This window comes from Glycine soja, chromosome 17 (genome assembly GCF_004193775.1).
Source record: "Glycine soja cultivar W05 chromosome 17, ASM419377v2, whole genome shotgun sequence".
NCBI classification, from domain to species: domain Eukaryota; kingdom Viridiplantae; phylum Streptophyta; class Magnoliopsida; order Fabales; family Fabaceae; genus Glycine; species Glycine soja.
In genome coordinates, this window is record NC_041018.1 from 18,972,592 (window position 1) to 18,984,955 (window position 12,364).

General features: G+C 34.2%; 1 protein-coding gene and 1 pseudogene across 1 annotated transcript; one reads left to right on the plus strand and one right to left on the minus strand.

The window, feature by feature from the left end:
• The first annotated feature begins 3,135 nt into the window (after window positions 1-3,135).
• Window positions 3,136-3,522, plus strand: LOC114393146 (annotated as a pseudogene).
• A 7,037-nt stretch (window positions 3,523-10,559) lies between these two features.
• Window positions 10,560-11,938, minus strand: LOC114392095. Its single transcript, XM_028353131.1, has 3 exons — window positions 11,898-11,938; window positions 11,409-11,813; window positions 10,560-11,327 (listed from the first exon to the last, which is right to left on the minus strand). The coding sequence occupies exons 1-3, from the start codon at window positions 11,910-11,912 to the stop codon at window positions 10,650-10,652; spliced, it is 1,098 nt and encodes a 365-aa protein (XP_028208932.1). The 5' UTR covers window positions 11,913-11,938; the 3' UTR covers window positions 10,560-10,649.
• Between the last annotated feature and the right edge of the window lie 426 nt (window positions 11,939-12,364).

The window sequence follows — 12,364 nt, forward strand, 5'->3', positions numbered from 1 at the left end:
AGGAATCGGCTTGGCTCACTTTTACCCAACAAGGCACGAAGAGTGTGAAACAAACTAAATGTTACAAAAAACCAGAGGTTAAAAAAAACCAATTTTGACCGGAATGAGGGAGAAAGATCAGCCGCAACCCAACAAGGCATTCCGGAATTGCAACCAGAGGTTAAAAAAACCAACTAAAGGTTACATCATATTTGACATCGCAAATGCAAATATTAAGTAACCATTTTGACCGACACCCCACCTCTAACTACGATAATAAATACAACCTTGGGCAAGTGATTAATTAATCATTTATACAATACCAAAAAGCATAACCAACCCTGCACTAGATTTTCGATCGCAACCCCCATATATTTTTTAACACCCCCCGCACACTCTTTTGGTTGACAAGCTTTAATTTGTCCCATTTAACCCAAGGGATCTTTCTTTGACCTTCTTCACACCCTTAAAAAAAATCTTTGAATGTTAACTAATCGCTTTCCTACTTTTAAAGTCAGTATTATAAAGAAAAGGAAGAACAAAGACAAAGAGGATAGCACTGAATTTATGAGACGAATTTTACCAGCAAAAGATATAAAGACCTTGTATTTCCAAAGGGTCAACTTAGAAAATTTATCTAAAACTGATTTTCAAGTAGCTTCTAACCTAGGGTTTTCACAAATAGGAACTCCTAAATAAACAAAAAGAATGACCAACAATTTACAATTCAAAAGATTAGCTGACCTTTTCCACTCAATACCAATAACCCCAAAGTTGCTTTCGAAAAAGTTAATTTTCAAGTTGAAAATTATTTCAAAATACCTTAACTTGTTTTTGTTGACCATCACATTAGACAAATTTCTCTTCCCATGAAAATAATATCTTCTGCATTGAAGCAAATTTACTTGTGTTTCACCCTCCCCCACTTTGAAACTTGTGAAAATCTTCTTCTAGCTCAATAGCTTCTCCAGTCAATCCACTCAAATCTTTCACCACTATAGTGAATAAAAAAAAAGATAAAAAAAAGATATTTGGATTAGATCATTCCTTATTTTTAGTGGTGTGTAAACCTCTTACAATTAATATTTGTAATGTTTCTGCCATGTACGAAGAAATCTCTATTATGTATTTGGATTAGATCAGTAGATTTTTGTTTCTTGTGAATGAATTAAAATTTCATTTACTGATTAAAAGATTCAAGTCATAAAAGATTGAATTAAATAATATTTAACATTATTCCAAAAACCAATCTATATAAAATTGTACATTATTTTTATTAGTAAATTAATATTTTTATTTTAAAATTGATCCAAACGGAAGACAATGACTTCTCTTTTTGAAATAAGGATAAAATATATATTTAGTTTTATATTTTTGTTATTTAAATTCTTTTGCATACATTTAATTTAGTCATTGCCGTTTTTCTATAGTTATAATTTAGAGTTACGACACAATGAAAAATATAAGAATCAGATTAAGCATAAGTGTCACAATATTATAACTTTATACAAATCTTACAATAATATAAAACTGCAAACCAGCATCGAAAATGTTGATACATGTAAATATTAAATAACTTCTTATATAAACCTGCAGATACATTTGATCTTTAAATTTAATAATTATAATCATAATCATCATCATAAATAAAAGACAATATCATCGTCATTATCGTAACCAAACATGAGTAAACCAAACCGGCGTTGATTGAATTTGTATCATAAAATATCCTTCCCCTCCCTCCTCCCCTCCTCTTTAGAGTCCAAATTAACATATGAAGAATATGTCAACTAATTAATTAACTGCATACATTGAATAAAATATCAAGTGCAAGACGAGATACAAGTACAACTATTGCTTCTCTCATTTTTTTTCTTTCTTTTCAATTAGTGGCTAACTAGCTACAATTAATGCAAGAGAAAAAAAAAACGCAGCAAGCTACCCTAACATTGACTAACATACAAGTACAACATCAGCTAAATATCGCAGTTAATCCCAAGCCCAAGCATAAACATGCATAGTCGAACACTTTCTTTCTTCTTTTTTTCCAATTTTTTTCTTCTTCAAATGAGCTGGTAAGTCCATCAACTATTAAATAATTAGCTTCAAATAAACAAAATGTTAGTGCTTGGTAGAAAATGAAAGATAGAGTGTGTTTATTCCATGCGCTTAGGCAACGTTGTTTCTAGTAATTAATTGTTAATGGAGTGACCAACACCAGGGCTATGGCCTGGTGTTGTTGGCCTAAAATCGTCCACTTCATACTCTACACGTCTTGACCCTTCTTGGTGCACCTCATAAGAAGCTACACTCATGGTGTTTTTCTGAGATTTGGAGCATTCTTTGCACAGGGAAGACTTCAATTTCCTACCCTGTACAAAGAGAACTTGGTGGTGCAAAATAAAAAACAAGAAGAGAACGAAGGCAATGTTTCGGAGCCTAGAGTTTTCCATCTTGACTAATGGGTAGGTAATTATGTGACCTAGGATATGATATATATGATTTTGGAGAGAAAAATGGAGAAGAGTGAAGAGTGTTTTTGGAACTTGGAAGAGGTAAGGTGTCGATGCTTGATACTGAAAATGTTGGTCCATGAAGGTTGGTATTTATATGCGAGGGTTGGGAAACAGAAAATTGGATTCTAAATAAAGTTTTAAGGTTTGGGCGACCACAGCATGTGATGTCTTTCACTCCTCATCGCTGGGAAAATATTCCTTGTGGAGACATCCTGTGAACTACATTAACTGTTTAAGCCCAACCTCTCAAGTTAAAGAACTCGTATCTTGTTTGCTTTGTCTAGTTGTATTGTTCTTCTTGTCTCTCTCTCTTTCTTTTCTCTCCCTCTCTCCATGCAAAACAACAAAATAATATTTAGACACCCAAAATTACTAGTTGACACTTAAAGTGTGTTTGGATGGATACTTTCATCTGAGTAATTCATTTTAAATGAGATATTAAATTACTATCATTTTAAATTTAGTGTTTGGATAATAATTTAAGAAGAAATTAAATACCTGGAATTTTAATAGAGAATTTTAATTAACCAAAACTGAGTCATATGAAGTTCTCCTAAAAATCTAGGAATTTGAATTTCTCAAAACGTGTTCGTACTCACACCGTGCTGTACTCATTAGTCTTCTTCCAAAGTCAAGCAATCTCTGTGTTCGAAATGGCTCGTACGAAGCAAACCGCAAGGAAGTCCACCAGAGGAAAAGCTTCGAGAAAGCAACTTGCCACGAAAGCAGCACACAAGTCCGCTCCGGCGACCGGCGGCGTGAAGAAGCCGCACCGTTTCAGGCCAAGTACGGTGGCGCTAAGGGAGATCCGAAAGTACCAAAAGAACACCGAGCTTCTCATAAGGAAGCTTCCTTTCCAAAGACTCGTAAGGGAAATCGCTCAGGACTTCAAGACCAATCTCTACTTCCACAGCAGCGCCGTCTCCACTCTCCAAGAAGCCGTAGAGGCCTACCTCGTTGTGCTCTTCGAGGACACCAACCTCTGCACCATTCACCCAAAAGAGTTACCATTATGCCAAAGGACTGAGGCCTACCTTGTTGGGCTCTTGTTTATTTTCATTGAATATTGAAATTTTAATTTTTAAATAAATATTTAAAAATGAAAATTTGAATTTTATTGAAATTGAATCACTTTGTCCAAATAAGAAAATTAAAATACAAGAATTTGAATTACCTCATCCAAACAAAATATTTACAAAAGGAAAGGAATTAAAATCAAGGCAATCAAAATGTTATGAATTTAAATTTCTTAGAAATTTTTAAATTCCTCATCCAAACACATGGTTAGGGTCATTTTTGTAGAGGGAAAAGAAATATAATGAAAACAAATTAAGATAAATTCTTTAAATTAAAGTACAACGTAAAAGTGTGAATATCACATCATTATAGTATTTATTTTAGTTTTTTTTGTTCGGTTTCTTTGCAATGAACCGATGTTAATGAGAAAGAGAGAAAATTAAATATATATATATATATATATATATATATATATATATATATATATATATATATATATATATATATATATATATATATATATATATATGAAGCAATAATATATTTAAATATTTCATTATTTTAAAAATTATATTAACATTTACTATTTTTTATTACATCATATTATTTATTATATTTTTTTTCTTTCATTAGCTATTGAATAACATTTGGAATGCATGTTTAAGCATATTTTTTATTAATATAATAAGTGATATGATGTGATAAAAAATAATAACGTTGATATGAGGTGTTAAAATATCATCGTTCTATTAATAATCTGCCACTTCTTTTTCTTTTTCTCAGTCACTCTTTCCCTTACACACATAAACTCGTATTATTTTACTAATATCTTGATATTGATACGAAAGGAGGGAATTTGGATTCTTTAAGCACACAATCTTTAGATTTATGGTTGATGTGTATGATGGAAAAAACAACTGTTAGATAGATTTTTACTTTACCCTTTAACGCCTGATTATATTACGAAAAAAAATAATCCCATGTTTGGTGGAATGATACTAGCTCGAAAAAGGAAAAAAAAAAAAAAAAAAAGCTTGTTTTTTTATGTTAACTTCTCCTAGGGATTAGTGGCAAATAACATGTCAAGTACCAAGTGGCAAATTTCCCCATCTGGGGTAGTTTTAGAAACTATTTCCCCAGATGGGGTCGTTTCTAAAATAATTACAGCATGGGGCAGTTTTTTACGTGCATGCAAGACCCTAACTGGTGTCAGTGAGCAACCCGCCACACCCAGTGGCGATATGACCGTGCAGAGCCTAAGTCGCCGGTCCTAATGGCGAGACGCAGAAGCAGCTGGGAACCGCCAGTTTGACTGGCGAGTTCCATGGTACAGGCTGCAGGCGCTTTTGCAGGGGTGCAGGAGCTTGCTTTTCAGAAAAGGGAGTTGCAACTGCCATTGGCGAGTTGCCTGCAAGTTGCAACTCCCATTGGCGGGTTGCACAAGAAGAAATAGCCATCACCAATGGCGATTTGTTGGCTATAAATACCAGTGCTCACGTTTTGAACTTGAACTCACGTTTTCAGCTCCAAATTAGAAATAAATCTTTCATTGCTCACGGCTTCAAATTAGAAATTTCTTTCTTCTTTCATTGTATGCTGAGCTCTAGTTGTGTGTGGTCAGTGACTTAGAGTTTTCTGAATACAGAAAGAGCCTTGAGTTTTGTAAGTGTGTAGGGATTTCTGTTTTAAATTTGTTTGGTTGAAGTTAAATATTTGAATTAGGTTTATAATTTTGAAATTAATAATTTGTGTTATAATTTTTGTAACCTATATTTTTATAGCAGTTAGAAGGTATACTTTTTAGTAACTCTTTAATTAAATTAGTTTTATATTTTTATTTCGTAATATCCCATAAAATAATTTGTATTATTTATTTTTAAGTAATTTTTTGTAGCAGTTTCAATGTATAAATTTTATGAAATTTTTAATTAAATTAGTTTTATATTTTATATGATTGTTTGTGTGTATAAAATAGAAGAAATTTGCCATCAAAATTTTAATTGGTTTAAAATTTGGTTCTTGAGAGTTAAATTTGTGAATGAAGTTCGTAAATTTCTGTCAAATAAATTATATTATAAGATATTTTTGAAGTAATTTTTTAGACCAATTTGAAATTATAATTGTTAATAATTTTTTAATTAAATTAATTTTATATTTTATATCCCTTGTTTGTGTGTATAAAAGAGAAGAAATATGTCATGATATTTATTTAAATAAAAAAAATTTGAGTCTTGAAAAAAGTTGGTAAATATGAAAAAAATTATATAACAGTCAAAATAATTGTAATTGATAATAAATTTTTGTTATAATTTTATGTAAGTAATTATTTATAGAAGTAAATATGAAAAAAATTATATATAGGTCAAAAAAATTTGGTTCTTTAATTAGAAGTAGATTTTTGCTTTAAAGTAATTTTTTGAAGTAATTTTTTTATTTCTTAGTTTGCAGTAAAATAATTTATAACATAATTTTCTTGTAATAATTTATAATTAAAACTAGATTTAAGGTTTAAGAAAAAAATTTTAACTAATTTTTTTTATTTCTTAGTTTCCAGTAAAATAATTTGTATTTGTATTATAATTTTTTTAAAGTAATTTTTAATTAAAACTAGATTTTAGCTTTCAAGTTATTTTTTGTAAGTAATTTTTTTTTCTTAGTTTCCAGTAAAATGAATTGTATAATAAATTTTTAAAGTAATTTTTAATTAAAAGTGAATTTCAGCTTTGAAGTCATTTTTTATATTTGTTAGTTTGCAGTAAAATAATTTGTATTATAAATTTTTTAAGTAATTTTTAATTAAAACTACATTTCAACTTTCAAGTAATTTTTTTAAGTAATTTTTTTTATTTCTTAGTTTGCAGTAAAATAATTTGTATTTTGAATTTATTATGAATAATTAATTAAAATATTGTTTTTGTAGGTACACGATGAATTCGGTTATAACAGTGTTGTATTTCAATGGAAGGGTATATGAAGATAATGATGGTGTAATATTTGAAGGCAGTAAAAAAGCGATTCAGATTAAACGTGGAATTAGTTTCAATGCTTTGAAGAAAAAAATTGGAGACAAGGTAAAGTTAGAAAATAATGAAATTATTTCTGCTATCAGTTGTAGATTTTTAGTGTCAGGAAAATATATTGCCTTGCAAATTTGCGATGACGAAGACGTTGAAACGATGCTAGAAAGTTTTAAACAACAACAAGAAATGTCAGTTCTAGAATTGTACATAGAAAAGGATGTGGCTGGTGGTTCAATGTTTCATTCTGCAAATTCCCTTACATCATGTGGAAATTATGTATCTAATGATTACACACAACCGCCAACAAATATGAGCAATTTAAATCTTGACGAAGATGATGATCATGATGATGATGATTATCTTGTGTCTAACTCATACGTTGAAGAGTCGTTAGACGAAGATGACAGTGTTGACGGTATATCAGATACAGACAATGAAGTCCCCGACATGATTCCACCAGTAAGAATTGTTCACCCAGCAGAAGGTATGATTTACTCTTAAAAAATATTTCACTCAATACATTTATTATTTCACGACAATTGTATTTAATGCCAAATAAGTATGATTTGAATTTTTTTTGGACTATAAGGTGTACAAGCAATTGAGAATCCATTTTGGAATGATGCTTTGCATTATAATAATATCAACTGGAGCCATCCTGATGAGGAGGACATTTGTGGTTTGGAGATGCCATCCACTTTTAATGTTGGCCAAGAATTATATGTTGGCATGGAATTTGATAGTAAAGATGCGGTCAAGAATGCGGTCAAACAATATGTTATGAGGGTGCATCAAAGTTTCAAAGTGGTTGAAAGCAAATGGGACAAGTATGTGGTTTGTTGCTTGAATAGAAATGCAGATTGTCCTTGTCCTTTCTACATGAGGGCAATTTTATCTAAAAAGACTGATTCATGGAAAGTCACTCAATGGGGTGGACCGCACACATGTCTCAATATGACCATGACCCAAGATCACGAGAAACTTGATTCAGATTTAATTGCCACTTGTGTAGTAGGTACGTATTTGATGTTCATATTATGTTATTGTTTAGCCTTAATTGTCATTTAAATTCTGTTATTCTATTGACAGGCATGATCAGAGAAGATCCATCGATAAAAATTTCATTGATTCAAGAGAGGATTAACAGTCAATTTGCGTACAAGGTGTCGTACAAAAAAGCTTGGTTGGCGAAACAGAAAGCCATTGCTATTGAATATGGCGATTGGGATGAGTCATATGCGAAACTTTCGTCGTGGCTAACACACATGCAAAATCATTCTCCTGGATCGTATTTTCAAATACTACATGACGATTTTATCGTTGGAAATACGGTTAGTCGCGAACATCGCCAATTTCATAGAGTTTTCTGGACTTTTGGCCAATGTAAAGAGGCTTTCAAGTACTGTAAGCCAATCATACAAGTTGACGGCACACATTTGTACGGAAAATACCGTGGGACCCTCTTAATGGCCACATCACAAGATGGAAATGGTGGCGTCCTTCCTCTAGCATTCGCTGTGGTTGAAGGTGAGACGTTGACAGCGTGGTCATGGTTTTTGGCACACTTGCGTGAACACGTCACTGATAAAAATGGTATTTGTCTCATATCTGATCGACACGCGAGTATAAAGTCCGCTGTCGCTAACGAAGCACTTGGTTGGCAACCTCCCCACGGTTATCATGTCTACTGTGTGCGACACATAGCAAGCAACTTCAATCGAAAATTCAATAATGCCAAACAAAAAGAAATGTTGAAGAAATTGGGTAAGATTTCATATTTGATGGTCACGTTTATTTTACTTTCATTTATACTTAAAATTGTTATTCATAACTAATTTTATGCAGCCTACACTCCATGCAAGCACATTTTTGATCAAAATTTAGAAAAATTTCGTGAACTGAGTCCAGCCATAGCAACATGGATAGATCGCATCTCAAAGGAAAAATGGACGATGGCTTACGATAGGGAAGGACGTCGATATGGCCACATGACAACGAACCTCTCAGAATGTATCAATAAGGTTTTAAAGGATTGTCGCAACATTCCCATAACAGCATTGGTGAAATCAACGTACAGTAGGTGTCGAAAGTACTTTGTTGAGCGTGGCCGCCAAGCCCAAAGACAGTTAAATGAAGGCCAACTATATTGTTCAAAGCTTGTTAAAGAACTGAGGAAAAATCAAGAACAAGCTTGTACGCACATCGTTCGCGTGTATGATATCCACTCCACAAGGTTTGAAGTAGAGGAGAGCTTCAACCCTATAACGCAACGTGGCGGACAAAAGTGGGCAGTAAACTTGAATGATCGTCATTGTCAATGCGGAAGGTATTCTGCGCTTCACTATCCATGTTCACACATTATTGCAGCTTGTGGTTACGTGAGCATGAACTACTACCAATATATAGATGTTGTTTATACAAACGAGCACATCTTAAAAGCTTACTCCGCACAATGGTGGCCTCTTGGGAATGAAGCGGCTATTCCTCCTTCTGATGACGCATGGACACTTATCCCTGACCCAACTACAATTCGTGCGAAAGGTCGGCCAAAATCAACAAGGATAAGAAATGAGATGGATTGGGTCGAACCATCTGAGCACCGAACAAAATGTAGTAGATGTGGAGCCGAAGGGCATAACAGGCGTCGGTGTCCAATGCAATCTGAGCGTGGGAGTTGTTCAAATCGTTGATTTATGTATGTTAGTTGAGTGACTTGTATTTGTTTACGTTTTGTTCAATGTATTCAATTTCTGGGGTTCTTTGAATTCGGTAGTTAAAACTATGATTACTAACCCATAACCCCTAACCTCTAACCCTAAACCCCAATGAATTCGTTTGATGCGCGACATAAAAATAGTGATTATGATTAGTAACCCATAACCCCTAACCCAAAGTCATAACCCTAACCATAACTCATAAAACTAACCCTAAACCCTTAAACCTAACTACTAACCCTAACCACTAACCCTTAAAATAAACTACTAACCCTAAACCCTAACTACTAACCCTTAAAATAAACCACTAACCCTAAACCCTAACTACTAACCCTAAAAATAACCAACTAACCCTAAACCATAAATACTAACCCTTAAAATAAACTAGTAACCCTAAACCCTAACCACTAACCCTTAAAATAAACCACTAACCCTAAACCCTAACTACTAACCCTAAAAATAACCAACTAACCCTAAAAATAACCAACTAACCCTAAACCAATAAACCACTAACCCTAAAAATAAACCACTAACCCTTAAAATAAACCACTATCCCTTAAAATAAACCACTAACCCTTAAAATAAACCACTAACCCTAAACCCTAACTACTAACCCTAAAAATAACCAACTAACCCTAAACCATAACTACTAACCCTTCAAATAAACAACTAACCCTAAACCATAACTACTAACCCTTCAAATAAACAACTAACCCTAAACCCTAACCACTAACCCTTAAAATAAACCACTAACCCTAAACCCTAACTACTAACCCTAAAAATAACCAACTAACCCTAAACCATAACTACTAACCCTTAAAATAAACAACTAACCCTAAACCCTAACCACTAACCCTAAAAATAAACCACTAACCCTTAAAATAAACAAGTAACCCTAAACCCTAACTACTAACCCTAAAAATAAACCCTAACCACTAACCCTAAAAATAACCAACTAACCCTAAACCAATAAACCACTAACCCTACAAATAAACCACTAACCCTTAAAATAAACCACTATCCCTTAAAATAAACCACTAACCCTTAAAATAAACCACTAACCCTAAACCCTAACTACTAACCCTAAAAAAAACCACTAACCCTAAACCTAACCCATATACTTACTTTGATGCGCGACATAAAAATAGTCATTATGATTACTACCGTTACTTATTTGATTTGTGTACTTAACTTTTTCTTTATGACTTTATTTATTATTCTAGTTTGATGCGTGACATCAAAATGGTCATTATGGTGTCCGCGATGGTGATTCAATAACAAATGGTGATAAAAAAACGCAATTCCATAACAAATTCAATAACAAGCACAATGAGATACCATAAATTAAGTCTGAAATTCAAATTTCAAAGATACAAAACAAATTTCAAATAGAGACATCAAAATCAGTCATCATGGTGTTCGTGATGGCGCGAGGATGTGCCACATGGTCGATCCCACCTTCGGGCTTGACGATCCGGATTTCTTCTTGCGCGCTGTCTCCGCCCTTGTTCCTCAGCCTCTGCAGAAAACTCGTGACGCAAATCAACACCTAATAAATCACCCATAGGAGGGATTGCTCCAGGTACATCCCATTGCTGACCTAATGGGGCATTAGGTGTTGCCATTGGGGCATCATGTTGCTGCGAAGGGGTCATGGTCGGCCATGAAAAATGAGGCTGTGTTTCGGCAACACCACCAAACGAATGTTCGCTTGCAGACATATCAGTGTCATGGCCCTCGAAAGGATACTGATACATCTGCGAAGGATACTGAGCAAATGTTGGTGGCGTGTAATACATTCCATGACCACGCTGCTCCATATGTTGGGAAAAATCTTCCGCTTGAACAATCTCCCTTCGTCTGTCAAAACCTCGAGTTTCAACACTTGACTGAAGCATGTGAAACTCTTGTGGGGGAAATCGACGCTCTGATGCTGGACCATGTGCCACAGGCTCAGTGATCCTCTCTTGCTCTTGGGATAAAATCGCTAACTTTTCCACATATGGCACGAGATCATCAACTGTCCATGTGTTTCGCCCTTGGGGTGACACCATATACTGCAATGTCTCGGTAACTTCACCCTGCAATTATTAGGGTAAGGAAATTAATGTCGATGCTTTAAAAAGTAAATTGAAGTTAAATAATTAAAAAGAAATAAATACCAATGTAGCCGTGTTTGCATTGTTTGGGTCGATAAACATTTTTGTTTTGCGCCTATACCACACCATGTAATCCGAGTTAAAACTCAATAGGCCCTCTTGTCGAGCATAAACGTCGACCCTAAACTCAGCTCGATTATTCCACTGACTGATAAATGGGGCCAACAGCTGGAACCAATTTTCATCCATTTTGCCTTTCAGTGTTAGCCCGTGGACATTCCATGGTTGCGAAGGAGACTCCGGAATAGGTTGTTGCATTCCAAATTGTCGCAACACTCTATCCGGTTGGTGCCACTCTACAACATGGAAACAAATGAGTGGCACCACTGCGCACCACGACATACTGCCAACCAAACAAATGGGAGGCAACATCGACATAACAGTTGCTGTGTAAGGCTCCCACAGAAACTGCATACAATAACACAATTGTTAATTTATCTTAAACCATGACATTTTATTTATTATTTAACGAATATATCATGATCTTGTTACCTCATGTCGTTTCATGATATCCAATTTGCGACGGAAAACTATTAGATCATCATTGCCAATATGTTGGTTTCCACGTCGCAGCCACCTACAAAAAAAATATGAAATAATTAGTGCGGACGCGTTACATTATTGATTATTTTCAAATGATTTTTTTTTCAAAGCAACTAACCTGTGTCCGAGTGGTTTGTTTTCTATTATAGAAGGAGTTCTCTTTGGAGCCAAAGTCGTGCAGCGTTCCCATGCCCACAATTGGATTAAGATGCACATACCTCCGATTGATTTTATTTTGTAATCGGTGGCGCTGCACATCTCTCTGTATAAATAAGCAAGCACGGCAGGTCCCCATGCATACGCGCTGCACTGTTCAAAGTCCCGTAAAAATTGGAGGTACCTTAGGGAAACTTTACTGCTGCTTTTGTCAACAAATAGAACTCCTCCTATAAATCTGAGGATCCATGCACGGGTAA

Excerpts from the sequence above, each read along its gene's own strand:
- LOC114392095 (XM_028353131.1), bottom strand. Across the intron at positions 11,328-11,408 it reads ATGCAAACACGGCTACATTG|GGTGAAGTTACCGAGACATT; the intron begins GTATTTATTTCT and ends TAATAATTGCAG.